The 23,259-nt window shown below is 41.5% G+C and overlaps 1 protein-coding gene across 3 annotated transcripts in view; it reads right to left on the reverse strand.

Moving 5' to 3' along the window:
• Positions 1-4,014: 4,014 nt before the first annotated feature.
• Positions 4,015-23,259, reverse strand: part of ARC6 (Chaperone DnaJ-domain superfamily protein) — a 51,844-nt gene continuing 32,599 nt past the window's right edge. For 2 of the 3 annotated variants that reach the window (XR_016396613.1, XR_015969265.2), the window contains 2 exons: positions 4,979-5,176; positions 4,463-4,604 (listed from right to left, as the gene is read on the reverse strand). Coding sequence is in view for 1 of the 3 variants with exons in the window: in XM_039117008.3 (XP_038972936.2) it covers positions 4,314-4,604 (291 nt within the window). In the remaining 2 variants the exon portion in view is untranslated. Of the gene's footprint in view, positions 4,605-4,978; positions 5,177-23,259 lie in introns of all 3 variants that reach the window. The other variant, XM_039117008.3, reaches the window with a different exon arrangement.

Below are 23,259 nucleotides of genomic sequence, written 5' to 3' on the forward strand. Positions count from 1 at the left end.
ATGCTTTAATACTCAGATAGAATAGCTCTCTTGTTGTCTACTACTGTTCACTCTGGCTATTTAAGTGGTTTCACTCGAAAACTAGCCGTTAGAGAGTGATATGGAGCCATTCTGTCCCGTCTGCACATCCTGACAATGTATTCGTTGGGATCGGAGTCGACTCGTGCGATCTGGAGTCGACTCGACTGTTGCTGGAGTCGACTCATTCTTTACTGGAGACGACTCGCCCATTGTTCAAGATTTGAATTAAAGTGCTTGTCCCATCCTGCAGTCGACTCGGACCAAACCTCGAGTCGACTTGCCAACATCTGGAGATGACTCGGGCACTTAGGGGTCGGCTTGTTCTCAGGGTTCCAGAAATCCATCTTTCTGTTTTTCTTCCTCGAGTCGACTCGGGTTTTCTTGGAGTCGACTCGGCTGTCTTGAGAGGCGACTCGAGATCTTCGGGAGACGACTCGTTCTCAGAGTCCGAAAAACCGATTCTCTATCTATTGAACTGATCTGCCTCGGAGTCGACTCGCGCTTTGTTAGAGTCGACTCGGCTGACTTGGGAGTCGACTCGGCTGACTTGGGAGTCGACTCGGCTGACTCTTGGAGTCAACTCGTTCACAGGGTTTCCGAGATTGGTTCTCTGCCTTTCAAACTGCTTTCCTCTGGGAGTCGACTCGGACATAATTAGGAGTCGACTCGCCAAACGTCGGAGTCGACTCGTGACCTTCTGGAGTCGACTCGGTAATAGGGTCTAAAATCCATCGTTCTGTCTTTCTGTCTTTCTGTCTGTTACCATTTGGAGTTGACTCGGAACCATCGGGAGTCGACTCGGCAAGCATCGGAGTCGACTCGAAATCTTTTAGAGTCGACTCGCTGACAGTGTCTGAAACTCTTCTTTCTGTCTTTCTGTCTTTTCTCAGTCGGAGTCGACTCGTAGAGTACCGGAGTCGACTCGAGCTTGTGCCAGAACCTTTAAACCACTCGAAGTCGGCTCATAATTTTTCAGAGTCGACTCGGAATGCAGACTTTGGTTTAAATTGAGTCCAATACTTATCCAAATTACTTTGAACCAGAGCTTGAGGCACTTAACTAGAAATTCATACATATTTGCCTGAAACACTAGATTGAATTCATTAGTACAACATAAAATATACTCAATAGGTTGACGATTGTCTTTCAGGACACAATTTACAACACTAAAGCCTAAGCCATCCCCTCAAGGAGATAACTTCCACACTAGATAATTTTGTCCTCATGAGAAAACTAAGTCCACGTCAAACATAATTTCCTCCACATCAGATCATCTCTAGTGAGCCATGATTGAAATTAGGTGGATGTTGGGCCTATTTGAGCGATGTGCAAAATGAAAGGCCGATATTGCAGTAATTCGAAATGTAGGCGGTATTTGCAATTCTATACAAAATGCAAAAGGATATTTTCTTTTAGCCTCCAAAAAAATCCCTTGATCCCCTCACCCTCACTCTCACCTCCGAGATTCTTTCAATAGACAGATCTCATAGAAGAAACTATCTCCTCCACACACCTCTGTGCAATCAAAGGCATATTTGCTCCTAATCCACTCCTTGTTAAGAAACATGGCTCGAGCCCTACCTCCTTCTTGATCAAGCTGCTAAAGGGAATATAGCGTGTGGCATAATGGGTAGTTGTCGCCCTCAGCATATCTCCCCAAGTTTACTTCCTCATTAGTGCCAACACCTATTTGTGATTATATATTAATCTTGCAATGGCTTGGCATATCTCCACTATCTATTTCACTCTTTGAAGCTTGCCAATACCCTCAAAGATCAGAAAATGCAGTAAGCAATAATGCCAGGATGTGGCTAAAGTAGAATCACTTTCCAGTAGCCCTCCATAAATCCATCTTATCCTCCTTTAACATGCTATAAATTCTCTATTGATATATGTGTCGCTACTCGGGAAGGCATGTGGACTCAGATCTAATGTAGTTGCCCCTGATCTTGACACATCCCTGCTCTTTCTTCCCTTGCCTACCATTGAAGGCCCAGAATTTGGATGTTATTTAGCTGACACATGGAACTCCAACTAATTGGATTCTCCTCAAACCCTAACTTGGCATAGCAGACCCTAAACTGTAACCCTCTTCATACTGTAATGGTCCAAATGGAGCTTTGTGTCTTGCGACCTTATCCATCCCTCACTGCTCCTCCCTACTAGCCCGGACGGCAGCTTGAATTTGGGCTTTCTTCATGTTAGCTGGGTCAGACAACTCATCAAATGCTAGATCCTTTAAGTGATAGGATGGTGGCCTTGTTAACCACATATCCAACTCGACCTATTTTTGTAGAGATCTCATCTTCCCTTCCATGAAGTCTTGAACCTATCTGAAAAGTTGATAGACCTCTTTGGGACATTTCTTCTAGACCATAACATCAAAATACCTACTAACTTGGTGTTGGTGACCCACCCCTTCCAAATAAAGAAACACTATTTGCACCTCCAATACCACCAATGATGATGGCCACTTACTACCTTACCATGTTGTAACCCAATATTCTGTGGCTTACCTTTCCTGCTTTATGGCTATTGCTAACTAATTAATCTTAAAATTTTTAAAACCACTTATCATTAACCCCAAAAAATAGTTGCATTAATTATCATTATGCACTTATAAAATATCCATGATTTTCATGTATTAATTCTAATTTTTAATTTAAAATTACTTAAAATAGAAAATTTTAAAAATTAAAAGTGCTAGTTATCTCAAAAATTACTTTTAAACTATACTTGCATATTCTAAATTTACATAAATTTTCATTTATTAATATTCTTATATTTTTTTATTCACATAAATATGTATAAATTGCTTAACTATTGAGACACTCCAAAAAAATCTATCTGAAGTACCTTTACATGCTATAGAATTTTTATTAAAAATAATACCTAATATAAAAAAATCTAAAATATTAAATTCTAGTTTCAATTAACGTAGCCTCTAATAAGAGGTACTATATACATTTTCAGGCCATATTAAATGCTAACAACTTAACTAATTTGAGAATTACTTTAACTTTTATTCGAGAAGCAATTAAGGAGCTAAAAAATAATCAAATTGTTGTCAAAATAGGATTGCAAATAACATGTTACTAATTTTTGAAATCTAACATCTTTTTTATTTTCTTTTTAATTTTTATCAAAAAATATATTAATATAAAAAAATGGAATCAAAAAATTAAACAAGTTATGACATTGTTTTGATTTAAAATCTATGATATATCATGAAAACAGGCCAAATGCAAAATTTGAACAATTTTTTTTCATATTTTCTCGATTTCTAACTATTAGGATGTAATAGAAAAAATCTAGCTATTTTCTCAAACCGGTATAAAGCCCTTATAGGACCGAACTGTTCAAAATCTAGCAGTTTCAAAATTGTATATCCTAGTAAATATCATTCCAGTCCAAAGATCAAGACCACAAACTATCACAGTTCATGATTAGCACGATACAGTACCGGCCAAATCAAACTGTTCTATGCGAAACCTAAAAACAAGCATGTGAAAGGCAACAAAGAAAAACAAGCAACTATACAACAACCAACAGTCGTAATATTAATCTTTGTTAGTATTCCTTAAATTATTTATCAACGAATCAAAGATGTAAAGTACTTATTTTGACCTTGATTTTGCTTTTTTTTCCTCAAAAAACCAAAAAACAAAATTAAAAAGTAATGATTTTATTTGCTTTCGAAAAAAATGAAGATTCAAATAAGAAAAAGCATAAGGTTCCACAAATGCTACCTTCAACATAAATCTCCATCCCCAGGTAATATTCCTCTAATGTGTAGAGAAACCGAAACAGAGACAACAATGATGCAAAACATGCCCTCAGCTGTTCTATATTGTCTCAGTTCCTCTAAATCATTGTGTTGAAAAAAAAATTCAACTAATCCTTGAAGAATTTCAAGAATGTTATTCCTATGGCCCTTATTTGGTCTGGTCAGTGATGGACGAAGCTGTGTCAGGCACATGCCCTCACAGTTACTGACGTGGCTAACAGGATAAATAACTTCCGAACACATAGTTATCAGGATCTGTTGTCTGTCAGGTGACAACTTCGATGTTCCGCAGACAGACATCTGAACCTTCAAAACCATTAAATCAATCTACAAGTCAGTAATTTTTCACCTACACTGCATGATAAATGTCCTTAAAAAATCCAAAAAATGATGGATGATTGCAGTCCCCCAAACTCCAAGAAACTCCAGAGAAAAAAAATTAGAAATGATGCTTCTCTGGAACATACGTTATTATTTACATCAATCAGAGAGGAAACAGTGTCGTCTATGACTTGAGGACCGCTCCTTCTGTTATCTTCCAGCTAGACTTGGAACAGGCCATCTCATACCTGGTGGTGTAGGTAGTGCTGTAGGAATCATTGTTCTCTGGGTGAGCATTGTCCGTCAGTTGGGCTGCTTCCTGAATTGTTGCCTCCACTGTAGCTCGACGGCCATCCAAAGAAACAATCACACTATCAATAGTCACACCTAATAGGGTGTACCGCCATAACCAACCATGTTGCACAATCTCTGTAGCTCGATCAGTCCATATCTTTAGCATTCGGCCATCCAGAACCTGTCAATGTCCCAAGGATGTGTATTATGATTAAACTTTGCAAGAAATAACTGTGTGAATCAGAAGGAAAAATACCACAGCCCCATTAACATAAGCTGATTTTTCTATGCCGTTACTCATCAAAAGAAAACCCTTACATCTACCGTCTGACATGATGCATAGTTACGCGGTCAAGGAAACCAGGTTGATCAAGGCATACAGGCACAAAATACATGCTCGCATAGGCATGCACATTCACATGTATTCGGAATTTGTTCTTCATGCATGTGAGCAATTGGATAGTCACAAAATATTTCACATGAGCATGACTTGCAGAAACAGAATGCAAGGCAACATGGAACTAAACCCAGGAGTAACAAGCTTACTGCACTTACGTGTACAGACAACAAGAAATTTTACTGCTGTCGTTGATTTTGTTTCTGATCTCAAGAATCTCATTTTGAGCATGAGATAACAATCTATTTGATGTTTGACTCCCACTGGTGCAACACAAGTTCTTATCAATTTTAATTCAGCCAATGCCCATTCAAGTGAGACTATTTACCAGTCATCAGATAAAGCAAGATACCAACCTGCATTCAAAACTGGCATCAGCCATTCTAATGATATAACTGATTTTTATTTGGCTACAAAGTTTGAAGACCACCTATCTTTAGTATTTTCTGGTTATTTAAGTAATGACAACTGTTATTAGTCAATCTTCGAAAGAAAATTGGATAATAAAAGCAAAATAACAGCATTACCTGGCAAAATCATTGTTCACCAATTAAAATTAGTATTTCTGTATATGTATTAAGTCGATTAAGATATAAAACTAATATAGCATTTTTTTCATGTTGAGATATTAAGTCAAAAGCAGATTGGTATGATATCCATGAGATCAATCAGATCCATGAAATAGTGGGCAGTCATTACATGCTCACACATGCCCTCCAAGAAGGGAACTGATTTGCACACTGATTAGCTGGGTTTGCATGCACTTGTGCTCAACCAATATCTAAACATTTCACTGGTTTTGATTTCCCATGGAGTTTCAGCAGTTCACATAGGCTGATGAGTTGGCTCAATTTTCATAAGATGAATGAAACTGCCTATGGGCATTCTATGATAATATTACAAAAAACACGGCAACAATTAGAAGTTATAGTGATGGCCATATACAAAATGCTGTTGCACTATTAGCTGTCACACAAAGAGGTGCCGGACCATAATAATGACCGTCATAATGTTACGATAGTGGTTATTTAAACCATAGGTTCAAGTCCAAAACCAAAACCAGAAAACCTTATTCTAACAAGTTGAAGTTAGTCTTGTGAATCCTTCTTCCATTCATTAATGGGTATATTTGAACGATTCAAATCCGATGAGAGTGCCCCGGTTTCCCTGTGAAAGGAGATGCATCCCAACCCATCCCTTCCTGGCAGCTATCCTAGTCGGATGTCTCGGTGCTTCCTTGGGATGCCCTTCTTTATATTTTCTAATTTTTTAATTTATCTTAGTCATTTTATTATTTTATTTATTTTTAAATGTATTTGGAGTTCAAATATTAATGTATTTATGGTAAATTGACTCTATTTAGGATCAAAAGCCATGTAATAATCTTTATCTAGTTTCCTTTTGTATTTATTTTCTCAAAAATTTCAAAAATAATCTTCAACAAACCTTATTAACAACTTTAGCTATTAAGGTACATGCTAAACTAGAATGGTGTCTATATCATGGCTAGCCTTCATTATTGAAAAGATGTCAAAAATGAAAATATAATTAACTGAATAAAGCCTAATAAACTATATTTCAATGTTACATAAAATAAATTCATGAGTTTAACTTACATGTTTCAAACTCACTGCTAATCTAACATGGAATGTCTATGGCACTCATATGGAACTGCTTCATGTTCATAAATAGGTCATTGAAAACAATGCCAGTTGAGCCCATTCTTGCTACTCATACACATCTCATATTGTCCGAGATGACCCTTTTGATAATACTTCAGCCAAAAACCGGTCATCCCAGCTTAGAGTAATAAGAGGTGGCACCATACAGTGACTCTAGAGCTTATCCGTGTAAAGGTGGGTCCTATATAGAAGTATACCCTTAAAGATATGTAGAAAGGAATGACCATAACAAGCATTCTGACTATTTGATGCATCAACAGATCCTGCTCTGGTTGATGATGATGACTTGACTTGCTTGGACTCCAACCTACCCATCCGATCTTCCTGATCCATCTACACCATAAACTCCGGGTGTTCTCGATGTCGGTGTATTCCTCAGTTATCCTCAACTTCTTAAAATGATCCAGAATATCCATGGATAGTGTACCGCATCATGCAACAATTTTGGCCCACCTCCTATATGCCAGCCACTCGTTACCCTCACATCTAGTCTGGGCCTAGTTCCACAGTCTTGGTCCTGTGTGGCATGAGTGAACTCTGTCACGCCAATGAATGGACTGATCCTTTGTCCCTCATCACAAACTCCACTTTGACCGCCATGATCACCAAATCCATCATCATTCAAGCTATCATTATCATCATTGTTGGTATCCAAGATCTAGGCAAACCAGGACTTGATGGCTCAGTCATCTCACTACTATTGTCCTTGACTGGCACTTTGTCAACTGGCCTGATTAGATCAACTGATACCTTCCCCTTCCACTTGGACTTCTTGCAAATTTGCTCAATCCCACCTCTCTGACTCCCTCTCGAGGCCCACCCAGCCTCCATCTATTGAATTGCCCTAACTCCCCTGCTAATATCAACACCTTACTTGTACTTGGAGGATAGCATGTTATGCCTTGAACCAAACATCCTGTGAACAAATTGATTCTTAGAATCCTTAGACTTCCTACTGCTTGACCCATCATGCTCATCAGTCCCCTACGTCCCTCACTGAATAGGAGATAAGTGAGAGGCTGCCCATATTAGGCTCTTTCCTCTCACTCACATATTTAGCCATAGTCTCACATTATAGTGGACAAAAACTAGATCCCGCAGTCTCTATAAGGTTAGGCGATTTTGCCGTTTCACAAGGATTAAGGCAAATGTGCTCCAGTTACACTTGCATCTGCTTGACAAGATGATCTCTAAAGGAATCTGAATGGCAGTCTTTTCCAGATTTGGTTCATGCCTCACTGGACCCACCATTCCCCAGCAATCAAATAATACACAGCTATATGACACAAATATTGGAAAAGGGAAACACTATATTTGTGCATCATTGAGGACAGATAAGACACTCAAATGGAGAGGTATTGCAATTGGCTTGTAACCCTCATTTATCCTTCATTGAATAATTTGTGGATGGTATTTACAATTTATTAATACTGTCCTAATATTTCTTATGTAGTCTGCTCCCTAAATCTTTTGTAACAGTATAACCATAAGATAAGGAGCTTGAGATTGATATGAGAAATGCGGTGTATAGCTAGAAGATGGCAAAAACTTGGTTGCAAATGCTATAAGCGAGGCAATAAAGAGTAGACGACTATGACTAATGGTGTACTTGCGCATTGTATTAGCTTATTGAAATTAGACGACTGCTAATGGGAAGTCTATGTTGACCGGGCAGGAGAGTTTTTTGAGAGAGAGAGGGAAACTTTGGAGACCAAGGAGCATAGAAATCAATATCTAAAATGTCACCAGGCATGATTAGCAAAAAATTTGTTTCTACTTTATTATCTACGTTCAGCTAAGGACTTGAGTGCTTATATAGTGGTCTTATATGATTGAAACGGAGTGGCAAGTCCAATGAGGCACATGTACACCAAACTTGAGAAAGATTGTTATTTGGGTCCTCTCACAAACAATCTCATCAAGTGGATGCATGGACAACCGGAATACATTTATCATAGTCCATATAGAAAGACAATTACCTACCTCAAGGAGATTGCAAGATCTAGTTTTTGTCCACTAAAGTATGAGGCTAAGGCTCAAGTTTGTGAATGAGGGAAAAGATCCTAAGCAAGATAACCTATTCAACGAGGATTCTATCCACGAAAAGGATAACCATGTGCCATGCTACGTTGCAGATCAAGAAGCACGGGACCTACCAATGCTGGACAAGCCAAGAGATCCTACCTGACCATCTAAAACAATAGCATGAGAATCAAGGGTGCAAGATCGGGACTGATGGGTAAGCCTTTCACTTATCTCCTATTTAGAGTAGGGCACAAAGGATTAGAGGGAAAATGGATCTCGTAGCAGGTGGACTGGGGATTCTGATTAACAATTTGATCATAGGATGTTTAGTTCAGGGCATGCAAGCCTCCAAGGCTAAATAGGGCACTGAGGCTAGCAAAGGAGGTATGCCAAGTCAATAGGTCAAGGAAGTCAAAGCTGGGATCGAGTAGAGCAGCAAGAAATCCAAGTTGAAGGGTAAAGTGCTAGTTGATCCAATGGGATCGACAATGAGACACCCAAGCCATTAGAATCCCTTTGCTTAGATCAACTTGTGATGCCAGCAATGATGATGATGATAGGTTGAGTCTTGATGAATTTGGTGATCATTGTGGTCAGGGTGGAGTTAGCCATGAAGCACAAGCTTTCTGAAAGATGTAAGGATATCAGGTCTTTCCTTACTACTTCATCCCATGAGATTTTCTACCTTTACCCTCTTATAATATACCAAATCATTTTCTACCTTTGCCTTTTACGAATGACATCAGTTCTTATTCTATCTTTTATTGTATTACCATATATCTATCTTAACATTCTCATTTCGGTCACATACATCTTATACACATTTTCTAATTTTCCAACATAATGCACGATAAAGCATTACCTGTCATATAGTTGTCCTAAAAAAATTTTCCTTCAATTTAACGAGTATCTTATGATCACATAATACCCCAATTGTACTTCTCCACTTTATTTAACTAGTTTCAATTTTATGGATAACATTCTCTTCAAATTGATTGTATGATATTTTTCTGTCACACCTAAATCTACGCTCAATCCCCTTCTTCCAAAGTTTTATAGTATAGCTCATGAGTTTAATACTATGATAGTTAGAACAATTTTGCATATTACCTTTATTCTGATAAATTGGCATTATAGTACTCTTCCTCCATTTATCAGACATCATCATATTTTTTAAAAATCTTACTAAACAAATTATTCAATCAAAGTTACTCCCACATCACATAAACACTTCCAAATAAGGGATTTCATCAAGTCCAACTATTTTTCCTATTTTCATGTTTTTTAGTCTTCTTTACCTCATACTCTAATTGATGCAGCGAAAAAAGGAAGAAAGAGCAATTAGATCAATGAGGTTATGCTTCGAAGATCAATACATAAATAGAAAAAAACTCGATTTAGGAATCCTTCACTTGGTGAAAAAAATTCTCTTGAAAAGAATTTTATTAATATCTTAAAGACTGCCCCTTACAATGAATTATATGCATAATTATAGGACATGATGCCCTCATCCTAATTGGGGCATTAAACCTGATACAGAATGATACTCGAAATAGAACTAGACAACTAGAAAATATACTAGAATTATTCTATTTGTGATACTCGAAATAGAATTCGACAACTAGAAAATATACTAGAATTCTTCTACTACAAATATGAAAACCTGGCTAAAATTTGATAATGTTTCTAATGAAAAATTTATAAAAATAATCTACCAAAAACTTCTAAATCTTATTCATTCACATGCTCGCTAATAGGATGGAAATAAATCAAATATTTGCTTACTGCAGCCTTCGCTCGTGAATTCACTGGCTAATCTGATGCTTGGCACGATCTAGTTGGTTATAGTACCTATTGGTTGCACCCTATGCTGCATTATGCTCCCCAGGTTGGAGAAAATTCACCCTCGAATTCAATTCTTCATTAGATGTATCACCACGATATAGCATGAGATGCCTAACATTGCAGATATCATGGGTGTAAATATAACTCGGTAGCTTCAGGCGGTAGGCATTATCACTGATCTTCTCTATAATCTCACAAGGTCCAACCTTACCAAGAGCGAGTTTTCCCTATTCTCCAGATGGTGGGTGGTCCCTAGTAATGATAGCTCATACATAGTCACCATCCTCGAATATCACTATGTGTTTACGCTCATCCACATGCTACGTCTATTTGATTCTTCAAACTTCCCATGCATCTAAGCATGTATATCGTGAAGCTTTTGCACCATATCTTCACCTTGCAAGCTAGCTTGACCAGGTTATGTGATTGGTGCCAAGTCCAAAGCACATATTGGGTTCCAACCATACACAATCGAAAAAGAACTGAAACTTATTGATCTATGATGGATCTATTCAATGCAAACTCTGCTTGGGCAAGCATCTGATCCCACTATCTCGGATTCTTACCAACCAAAGTTCGCAGTATGTTTCCCTAAGTGTTCCCTACCTCAGTGTGCCCATAAGTCTATGGGTGGTAAGCATTGCTAAATGAAAGTCATTCCAAGCAGGGTCGGCGAATAGTCCAAACCAGATTGTTCCGATCATACCAAGTCGTCCTAGCAGCGGTCCGAAACGGGTCTGGCAACGAAAACGAAACCGTTGTCGGAGGGGGAGAAGGAGAAGAAAAGAGAGGAAAAGAGAGAGCGAGCGGGGGAGGGAGAGAGAGGGAGAGGGAGGCCGGCAAAGGGTCGTCGGAGGCCACAGTCGTTCCCCGGTTTCATTTGAATCAGGGTCCGGCCACTAAAAAATTTTGCATTTTTAAGTGAACCTTGCCCGGGCGCCAGCCTCCCTTTCTCCGCCTTTTCTCTCTCTTTTTTCCTATCTCCCATTCGCCCTCTCCCCCGCCTCCTCTACTGTGTCGATACAGGCCCGGCACGGCACGATATGGGCCCGTACCGACCAGTACCGTCGGACAACCGAGCCAGTGCCTAGTATCGGCACAGCAGACTGTGGTTCCCAAGTCTTTGCCATATGCTCCTCCAAAAATGTGACACAAACTTTGGGTCCCCATTTGAGATGATCGATATCGGAACTCCCTAGAGCCCTACCACCTCTTGAAAAAATAGTCCTGCAATGAAAGATGCATCCATTATCTTCCTATATGCAATGAAATGAGCCATCTTGGAAAAAGATCTACCAGCACAAAGACTGAGTCAAAGCGATGCTGAGTCCTTAGGAGCCCCAAGATGAAGTTCATACTGATGTGAGTCCATGGTGCATCTAACACTGGCAATGGTATGTATGTTGCATCCGTTGCTATCCCTTTAGACACTTGGCACAAATGGCATCATTCAACATATCTCTCTACATCCCTCCTTAGCTTGGGACAATAATATTGCATGGATACAAGTTGATATATCTTGTTTCAACAAAAGTGGCCCTCTCCATGCAACTCTTGTAGGATTTTATGTCTTAGCAATCCGGAATACATAGGCGAGTCCCTTTAAACAAGAAGCCATCACGCGATTGAGCTAGCACCTTTTTAAGAATACTACCAAAGTATGGATCGGTAGCCAACATATCTTTGAAAATATCAAACCTATTATAGTAGCATGCAGGGTCGGTGGAACCATCCCGAACCGAGCGGTTCCAACCATTCCAAGCTGTCCCAGCAGCTCACCAAGACGGTTTCGGTAACAAATGAAAACCATTGCTGAAGGCGGAGAAGGAGAAGAAAAAAGAGGAAAAGAGAGTGAGCAGGAGAGGAAGGAGAGGGAGGCCGGCGAAGGAATCTTGATGGAGTGGCGGCCACATTTTCTCGACCCCATGTGCTGCACATTGTATCGACCTCATGTTGATGGACATTGCGAAGATCCGTAAGGTGCAGCATACGGTGAAGACAGTCCAAAGCATCACCAGGTATATTTACAACCATACTTGGGATCTTTTACTAATGAGGAGGTTTGCAGGAAAGAGATTTTAAGACTAGGAGTCACATGCTTTGCTACCAATTACGTTGCACTTGATAGTCTTTTTGAAAATAAAGTAACTCTACGTCAGATGTTTATCAGTCCCAAGTGGCAGAAAAGTAGATATGCCCGGCATAGCACTGAAGGAAGCAGGATCGAAGACTTGGCGAGGCATTTGGCAACGGGCCACTATTATATAACGTGCTTCGGATCATAGATAGCGAGAGGTACCCCGAGATGGGCTTCCTATATCACATAATGGAGAGGGCAAAGACTCAGATCAATGAGGCAGATCCAACCCATGCCCAGAAGTACATCAACATCATTAAGCGGCGGTGGGACTACCAAATGGGTAAAGACTTACATCTAGCAGATAAGCAAGAACATTAAAAATTAGACCGCTCCTATACTTATATAATTTTACTAAGACGATCTCTTAAGTTACCTCCGGTTCTAGTACAATGTAACTAGAATTGGTATGAATGATGAACTTTTGACAACTCTGCATAATGTCATTTACAAGATGGAGTCTGATTCAGAAGTCACGGCCCTATGTCTAAAAGAGGTAACTTAACTTAAGTGGCATATGTAAATTAACCGGTGTCTTCTATTATTAACATAGTACAACACGAATTTTTCCATATATCAAATTATTTAGAGAGGGTAGCAACAACTTAGGACAGCGGACGACTGTCGTGAGTAAGACAACTATGAATCCAAGTATGCCACCCATCAGGAGGACATTCACCTAGCATTAGATGGTTACTAATATGGTACTATCTTATATCTATTTTAAATCAATATTTTTACAATTGAATGGTAGATTTATTTTAGATTGTCCGCAAAAAATCTTAAGCAGCAGCTAACCGAATCCTCTTCCAGACGGTCTCCTCGAGTAGCTGTGAGCGCAACCGGTCTTCCAGTACAATCTAAGGTTGAGGTTAGAGTGCATTCAGAAGGAACTGGAGCTTAAGTATGCAGATCCAATCCATAAATCTTTCGTTGATGATGACGATAATCCTATGATCAGATGGTTTGTGGATTAGCAGGAGCAAGAACTTGACGAGCCAGGATCGCCTTCACGACCGGCCAACTTCGTAGCCAACGAGGCTAGAGTCTGAGGATGATAGTGTTATTTTGATGATTAACACAACCATTGAGGAAATATCTAATTAAATACTACAAGTTAACATGATACATCATTACTGAGTTCGACACTCTCGATACATTAGAAGAATGAGATCAAGATGTTTTTCAATGATTAATAATTAGATAAAATTTGTGATAGAAAAGGAATAGTGAATTCTAAATTCTAATTCAGCAAAGTTTCAAGTGAAACGTACTCTTAAGGGCAAAATAGTAATTTTTATTGTTAAGAGTATGTAACACTACCATGGCATACATTCAAAATTGCTTGAAGTATATTTCATTGATTGTATGGATGAGTCTAACCTTAAGATGCAGCAAAGTGTGCAATGAGTCGACCCCAACAAAGGTAAAGTCGACCCTGGCACATCATGAAACCATCAGGCACACCTCTGCGAAAATGGCACAGATGAACAGTAGTGGAGTCGACCCTAAGTATGCTTGAGTCGACCCCAGCTTCAAGCCTCAAGAAAACAAGTCTCTGAAATTTACTGAGGGCCGACCCCAGATGGAGCCGACCCCAGGAATGCTTGAGTCGACCCCAACTGAACATAAGTCGACCCCAAGGCTATGTCGTTCAAAACTGTCTCTGAAATCCCTGAGAGGGTCGACCCCAATTGAACTTGAGTCGACCCCAAAAAGAGTTGAGTCGACCCCAGTGAAAAACAGCTGAAATACAAGGTTCTGTGATCCCTGAGAGGGTCGACCCCACTGTAGCAGGAGTCGACCCCAGTGAAAGTTGGGTCGACCCCACTGGAAGTTGAGTCGACCCCAAGTCTGATGAACAGTGGTTTGAGTCAACCCCAGAAAAGTTTGGATCGACCCCAGCACGGGCAGAAGCATAACGGCTAGTTATGTAGAAGTACTTTTTGACCTCCCAACGGCTAGTAACGGATAGTTTTTCAAATCTAACCAATAGGGAGTAACCTAACATGTGGAAAAGTATTTATAATGACACTATTCATCAGAGCAAATCATCCTTTTGCAAAATATCAAAACTTACCCAAGAAAGACAAAAGCCCTAATTTTCTTCATCGAGGTGATTCATTCAAGAGTCAAAAAGAAGTGGTTGAGCAGATCAAAAAGAGGCATTAAGAGCTCCACCAACCCTTGAAGAGTGGAGCATTCCTTGACAAAGAAGAGAAGAACCATATCAAAGCGATAACTATATTCTAACTCTTTTTTGTAGCTTACATTTGTTATATCTGCTCATCTAGAAGTTTCAACCTTCTTTTTCTTCTTAAAATCTTGTAAGGTTTGTTGGTGAGCCCGTAAAACCAACGATGAAAGTTTGTTAGTAAGCCCGCAAAAACCAATATAGGTTTTTGGTGATCCCGAAAAACCAAGTGTAAAGGTTTTTGGATTGTGAACCCGGAAAACAATCCAACTGTAATCCGCGAGATTATAGTAAATTCCCAAGGGATCGCTTGGGGAGTAGACGTAGGTGCATAGGAGAGCACCGAACCACTATACTTCTTGTTGTTTGTATTGTGTATTGTTCTAAATCACTTACTCATCAATTAACATAATTAAGGGATCGAAAATTAACAAAAACCAATTCACCCCCCTATTGGCTTGTCACCTTGGGCAACAAGTGGTATCAGAGCAAGGTGCTCTCATAGTATTTGTTGATATTACGATCAAGAATCAAAAATCATGACAACCCAAGTAGGATGTTCTATTAGCGAGGGACAATCCACAAATAGACCACCCTTGTTTAATGATACTAATTATACTTATTGAAAAGCTAGGATGAGGATATTCATTCAAGCACTAGACTATGACATGTGGAACATCGTAACTAGGGGGCCACACACACCCACAGTTAGTATAGAGGGCACAATCATTTCTGAGCCTGAAATGGATTGGAATGAGAGTGATAGAAGACTTGCACAATTAAATGCTAAAGCAATTAATGTACTTTACTGCTCACTAGATATAAGTGAATTTAATAGAATATTCACATGCCGCTCCGTTAAAGAAATTTGGGATAAACTAGAAGTCACACATGAAGAAACTAATCAAGTCAAAGAGTCAAAAATAAATATATTAGTACATAAGTATGAATTGTTTAAAATGAAATCCACTGAGTCCATAACTGAAATGTTCACTCGATTCACTGAAATCATAAATGGACTAAAGAGTTTGAGAAAGTCTTATGCTAACTCTGAACTTGTGCGAAAAATTCCCAGGTCTCTACCAAGAGTTTGGAAGGCCAAAGTAACTGCAATACAAGAAGCAAAGGATCTCAATACACTGCAATTGGAAGAACTTCTAGGATCACTCATGACCTATGAGCTGACTATGAAACAAAACTCAGAAGAGGAGGTTAAGAAAAGGAAGACCATTGCCTTGAAATCCACAGCTCCAAAGCAGGAAACTGCATCAGAGGAGTCCGATGATGAGGAGGAATATGATGAAGAAGGAATGGCAATGCTTGCAAGAAAATTCAGAAAATTCATGAAAGGTAAAAAGAAATTCCATAAAAGAAAACCTTTCGTAAGAGGTAGCTCAAGCCCGAAAAAGGGAAAAGAAAAAGAAAAGAAAAAAGAAGTGCCAATATGCTATGAGTGTAACAAGCCCGGGTACTTCAAGATAGATTGCCCGAAATTGAAATAGATAGCAAGAAAACTTAAAAAGAGGAACCTCATGGCTGAATGGAGTGAAAGCGAAGAGTCAAGTTCGGAAGAGGAAGATCAACAAGAGACGGCTCAAATCTGCTACATGGCCAATAACGATGAGGTAAATTCTGAACTTGAATGTGATTTTTCGATAGAAGAGTTACATGATACATTTTTAGAAATGATGAAAGAACACAAGAAACTAATTCATAAAAATAAAGTTCTAAAAGATGAAAATCAATCTCTTATCAAAGATAAGCTGAAACTATCTAATAACTATGAAACATTAAGTAGGAGGTTCACAAATGAAACCAAGAATCTAATTGCTGAAAATATCAAGCTAAAAGAAGATGCAGAAAAATACAAATCCTTAGTGGACAAATTTACACTTAGTTCAACTAAATTAAATATGATTCTTGATAGTCAAAAAGCTGTATATGATAAGGCTGGTTTGGGATATAAAACAAATAGGAAGCAAAAATACCTAAAGAACATATTTGTGAAAGCCAAAACTGAAAATATAACTTGTCATTGCTGCAATAAAGTAGAACACAAAGCATATGAATGCAATCTTAGAAAGGCTAGCTATAACAAATTGAGTGATAAAAGTAAGCTAAAGTCCAAAAAAATTTGGGTTCCAAAAAGAACATCAAGTACTAACCTTAAAGGACCCAACATGGTTTGGGTACCTAAAGCACATTCTTGACTTTGATTGCAGGAGTGTCTTACAGCTAATAAGAGGGATAAACGATGGTATCTAGATAGCGGCTGTTCAAGACACATGACAGGTGACATAGAACAATGTCACTTTGGAATCTAAGGAGAGTGGGGTGGTAACCTATAGAGACAATGGAAAAGGACTTATCATTGGAAAGGGTAAAATCTATATTACTCCATCCACATTTATAGAAAATGTTTTATTAGTTGATGGTCTGAAACATAACTTGCTTAGCATAAGTCAATTTTATGATAAAGGTCTTAAAGTCACATTTGAAGCTTCAATATGCATAATTACAAATCTAAAAGATAATAGCATTGTACTTATGGAACATAGGCATGAAAATATTTATATGGTAGATCTTCATAATTTAGGCAAGAAAAATGGATTATGCTTAATTACTAATGAAGAAAGAAAAAGTGAAACAAGTTGGCTTTGGCACCGTAGACTAGGACATGCTAGTATGGACTTAATATCAAAATTAGTCAAGAAGGATCTAATAAAAGATGTGCCGAAATTAATTTTTGAAAAAGACAATCTGTGGACCATGCTCATTGGAAAAGCAAACAAAATCATCTTTCAAATCAAAGAATATAGTATCAACCACTAGGCCCTTTGAACTCATACACATGGATCTATTTGGGCCTACTAGAACTGCAAGTCTACGAGGAAAAAAGTATAGACTAGTCATAGTAGATGATTTCTCAAGATACACATTGATTTCATTTCTTGCACATAAGAGTGAAGCATTTTCAGCATTCTTGAAATATTATAAAAATATCATAACTGAAAAGAAGCTCACCTTAATTGCAATTCGAAGTGATCATGGAAATGAATTTGAAAATCAACACTTTGAAGAATTTTGTAATGAAAATGGTATCTCCCATCAATTTTCAGCACTTAGAATGCCTCAACAAAATGGAGTTGTTGAAAGAAAAAATAGGACCTGGCAGAGATGGCACGCACGATGTTGTGTGAGTCAAATCTTCCAAAGTACTTTTGGGCTGAAGCTGTAAGTACTGCTTGCCATATTTTAAATCATGTTTTAATAAGACCTATAACCAAGAAAACTCCTTATGAACTTTGGAAGAATAGGAAGCCAACTGCTAAATATCTTAGAGTATTTGAATGTCGATGTTTCATTTTAAACAATGGCAAGGAGGATCTAAGTAAATTTGATGCCAAGTCAGATGAAGGTATCTTTTTAGGATACTCTACATCTAGCAGGGCATACAGAGTATTCAACAAAAGAATATTCGTAGTTGAAGAGTCAATTCATATCATTTTTGATGAGTCTGATAGCGAGTCTCCTAGGAGAGAAAATACTTCTGATGATGATGCAGGAATTTTTGAGTTCGAAAAATTGAATCTCAATGACGTACCAAATCAAGATAAAGAAGATGATCATGTACCATCACACTCTCAAGACCTGCAAAAGGGATGGAGGTACGCACATGGGCATCCTAAAGACTTAATCATTGGTGATCCATCTCAAGGGGTAAGAACTCGATCTTCTCTTAGAAATATAAATGACTACTTGCTTTTGTTTCACAAATAGAACCTAAGAATTATGAAGAAACTGAAAAAGACGTAAATTGGATAAATGCTATGCAAGAAGAATTAAATCAATTCAAAAGAAGCAATGTATGGACATTAACTGAGAGACCAAAGCATAATTCTGTAATTGGAACAAAATGGATCTTTAGAAATAAATTAGATGAAAATGGGGTAGTTATAAGAAATAAAGCTAGATTTGTAGCTAAGGGATACAATCAAGAAGAAGGAATAGATTTTGAAAAAACATTTGCTCCCGTAGCCAGATTAGAAGCTATTAGATTACTTCTAGCTTTTGCATGCTTCATGGATTTCAAATTGTATCAAATGGATGTAAAAAGTGCCTTCTTAAATGGTTATATAGAGGAATAAGTATATGTAGAGCCATCGCCGGATTTTGAGAATCATGAATTGCCAAATCATATGTTTAGATTACATAAGGCATTATATAGATTGAAACAAGCACATAGGTCTTGGTATGATCAATTAAGCAAATTTCTGCTAAATAATGATTTCAGTAGAGAAAATGTAGATAAAACACTTTCTCAAAAGAAAAGACAAAAATTTGCTAGTAGTACAAATATATGTAGATGACATAATCTTTGGTGCCACTAATGATAATCTTTGCAAAGAGTTTGCTAAATTAATGCAAGGAGAATTCGAGATGAGTATTGTTGCTGGAAATTGGACCCGGAGGCGACCGCTAGGCCAGGAAGGGGGAGCTCCGGTGAGAATCGGCGGCGGTCCGTCGACGCGTGGCGTCCTCCGGAAGACCTACAAGAAGCCGGTGGCCGGAATTTCCGGCGCCGGCCCTCCGATGCTTAAGTCAGAGGGGGCAAGTGTGAGAATGAAGACAATAGTAGAGAGTCTGGGTTTTTTTGCTTCCCCCCTAAAATGGAGAGTCCCCTTTTTATAGAGGGAGCTGGGTTAACTGTGATGTGACGGGGCAAACGGCCTGTCGTACAATCTGGTATGGAGTGAAAATTAATGCCCGATCGTGTGAGTCAACGCTGTTACTGTTGGAGATTAGGTCGAAGCTCTCGAGTCATCGTTGAATCATGCTATCATCAGTTGTCAAGTAGGTTTGCCGTAAGAGGCTCAATGTCCGTAGACGACAGAAGCCATACGCTTTAATTGTTGAGTGAACCAGAGATCATCATGAACCATGCCCATTTAATGGTTGAGTGTGCTGGAGGCCTGCAGAGGCCATGCGCAATAATAGTTTGACGACAGTGGCAGGATACAGTGAGGTTGCGTATCTGGAGTCAGACTTCCTTAAGGAGTTAGGCCGGGGTCGAATATTTGGACAAGGCATTTCGGAATTCGGCACCTGGTCGGGTGCCGAGCCGAGCCAGTTGCCAAGCTGGGCGCATTCTAGTCCGAGCGTCATCAGGTCGGACGCTTCTGGTCGGCGCTCTCCGGTCGGCGCTCTCCGGTCGGGCGCTTCCTGGTCGGCGCTTCTTGGTCGGCGTTTCCTGGTCGGGAGCTTCCTGGTCGGCGCCTTTCGCTCCAGGATGCCTTATGTTTTTCCCCCAATACTACCCCCCGACTTCCGAGTTCGAGCCGATCACAAGCTCGAGCGTGGGAAGTAGTTTTAATTGGGTTAATGCGGGTTAGGAAAATTTTGAATTATCGCGCGCTTCAAGACGCTTCTAATGGGCGGCGTCTCCTCTTTCCCGAAACGTTTCATCATTAGGGTACCTTTTCGTTTTTCGAAGCGTCCTCGCGTCGTGGGCTCATGATGGTGCCACACGATCCGACGAGGCGCTTCTGTGTTCGAAGCTCAATCACTACTCACAGTCTGTGAGCAGGAAATGAGGAATTTGGAGCAGAAGGCCGAGCAACACGAGGCTCGGGAGGAGGCCAGGGAGCAGGCCCGAAACGCTGTCGAACTGTTTCATGAATCGGAAGAGTTCCGCGACCTGCTCGAGGAGGAGGGGGTGAACGGGCTCACCCAAGGCTTCAATGAATTCCGCGATCAGCTACGGCGGTTCCTCCCCGACTTCAACCTCGACCTGCTTCAACCGGGAGCGCGGGGGTCGAGTTCGAGGCAAGTACTCCGGCGGTCAACGAGGCCACCGAGGAGACTGGGTCCGCTACCGAGGAGGGTTCAGCGGGAGCGCCCGAGGCTGCTCCTAAGGCCGCCGAAGACGGCCATGCCGAGGCTTTGGCCGCGGAGGAACCAGCTGCCCCCGAAGCCGCCGAAGACGATAGGGCCGAGCCATAGGACTCGGTCATTTTTTGTATCTTTTTATCATTTGTGTAAAGGATGGCCTTCACGTTATTATACGGCCAAGCCTCGATTTTGTACTTGGCCCTCGGTCTTTTCTTTTAAATGAGTATACTTTTCTATGATTGATCCAAGTTTTGTTCCTTAATAAATGTAAATTTCTTCGATCGAATTCACTTTATAGACGGGCTCTGCAGCCTCGACTGCATCCGTTGCGTGGTTAGACTTAGGTTTAGGCTCGGCATATTTGCCAAGTCTTTGAGCTCGGGTCCTAAGTTCCCGCTGCTCGGACCTTCGACCAGCGATATTGCGATGTCCAGGTCCAAAAGATATACCCGGGCTCATCAAGCCTTCTCGAGCCCTGGACCAAAGGTCACTAGCCTGACTCAAGTTTTATTCGTACTCCGCGAGCTCGGACCTCTAGTGGCCAAGGCGGATTGTAGGACTTCTCCGACTTAAACGGGTCCGATAAGGGTCCCAAGCTCGGGATAGGGTTTCGCCGAGCTGCCGGTATAAACCGAGCTAAGGTTCGGCGTCGAGCAGTGCATGCGGGGCAGGTGAGGCCAGGCGACAATCGGCCCGGCTGAACGCCCTGGCGCTAGTCGGGGCTTTATTTAAGCACTTAATAGGTGCAGGAACGAATGAAATAATGTAACCTTTGATTAAAATGTACCTTTTGTAGTGTCAAAGTCGAGCGTCCCGTGCCGAGGTTGGCAGTTTTGCTCGGCTAATTTTTGAGGGCGCTCTTCTGCTCGGGGTCCGCTCCTTGGGGACGCCGGCGCATTAGGAGGAATAACCCATTGATTTGTGGGCGTCGCTTTATCATCCGCGGACCTTTCGGGAGCACCGTTGTCGATCACGAACGTTTCGGGGGGCCGCGAAGGTACTACCCCGTCATCCCGAGGTCGAGGGAGCCGCGAAGGTACTACCCCGTCATCCCGAGGTCGAGGGAGCTGGGCTCGCACTGTCGACACTCGGGGCATCCCGACCTTAGTCGAGGAGGCGCTACGGGGAGCCGCGAAAGTACTACCCCATTGTTGGTGTTGAGCGCCACGGAGGGCCGCGAAGGTACTACCCCGTCTTTCCGAAGTGTCGAGGGGTCTAGGCACGCACTGTCGACACTCGGGGCATCCCGACCTTGGTCGAGGAGGCGCTACAGGGGGCCGCGAAGGTACTACCCCGTTGTTGGTGCTGAGCGCCACGGAGGACCGCGAAGGTACTACCCCGTCTTCCCGAAGTGTCGAGGGGTCTGGGCATGCACTGTCGACACTCGGGGCATCCCGACCTTGGTCGAGGAGGCGCTACGGGGGGCCGCGAAGGTACTACCCCGTTGTTGGTGCTGAGCGCCACGGAGGGCCGCGAAGGTACTATCCCGTCTTTCCGAAGTGTCGAGGGGTCTGGGCATGCACTGTCGACACTCGGGGCATCCCGACCTTGGTCGAGGAGGCGCTACGGGGGGCCGCGAAGGTACTACCCCGTTGTTGGTGCTGAGCGCCACGGAGGGCCGCGAAGGTACTATCCCGTCTTTCCGAAGTGTCGAGGGGTCTGGGCATGCACTGTCGACACTCGGGGCATCCCGACCTTGGTCGAGGAGGCGCTACGGGGGGCCGCGAAGGTACTACCCCGTTGTTGGTGCTGAGCGCCACAGAGGACCGCGAAGGTACTACCCCGTCTTTCCAAAGTGTCGAGGGGTCTGGGCACGCACTGTCGATACTCGGGGCATCCCAACCTTAGTCGAGGAATCGTACGCGAGATCGAGGGGTCTGGGCACGCTCTATCGACCTGCGACGCTTCCCAAGGTCGAGGGGTCTGGGGACGCACTGTCGACCTCGAGGCATCCCGGCCTTAGCCGAGGTATTTGAGGGAGATCGAGACCGAGCTCGACATAATGCACTCCAGACTTCTGGCCAAGGCGCCCGGTGTTAATGTCCGCGCGAGGTCGTATGCACGAGCCGGGCCAGGTCGTCTAAGAATCATGAAATATGTAGTCATTAGGAGGAACACTGGTTAAATGATTGCAGAAATTATGGAGAAGGCGAGATTTATGTTCCGATCAGAGGACCCCTCGGGGTCCTACTGGTAGTACACCCGGAGATTTTCAGAGCTCCAGCTTCGTGGAATGGGGGTCCCCTCAAGAGACTCCAATCTGTATGCCCCGGGCCGCTGGACGCGCGCGATCCGGTAGGGTCCTTCCCAGTTCGGAGCCAACTTTCCTTGCTCGGTTGGCCGAGAAGCTTCGGCCCTTCTGAGGACGAGATCCCCCGTTTTGAAAGATTTAACTTTGACCCTGGCATTGTAGTATTATGCCGTCTTTTGTTGGTATCTCGCCATGCGGACTCGGGCGGCTTCCCTTGTCTCCTCGATTAGGTCCAGGTTGTTTCTGAGCTGCGAAGAGCTGGAGCCGGCGTCATAATGCTCGACCCTCGGAAAAGGGAGTCCGATCTCCAACGGGATGACGGCTTCTGTTCCATATGTCAAATTGAAGGGAGTCTCGCCGGTGAGTATACGGAACGTGGTCCGATAAGCCCACAGGACGTTGTATAGATCCTC

This window comes from Phoenix dactylifera, chromosome 10 (genome assembly GCF_051530095.1).
Source record: "Phoenix dactylifera cultivar Ajwa chromosome 10, Ajwa_hap1_PhDact_Kaust_v1.1, whole genome shotgun sequence".
In the NCBI taxonomy this organism is placed as follows: domain Eukaryota; kingdom Viridiplantae; phylum Streptophyta; class Magnoliopsida; order Arecales; family Arecaceae; genus Phoenix; species Phoenix dactylifera.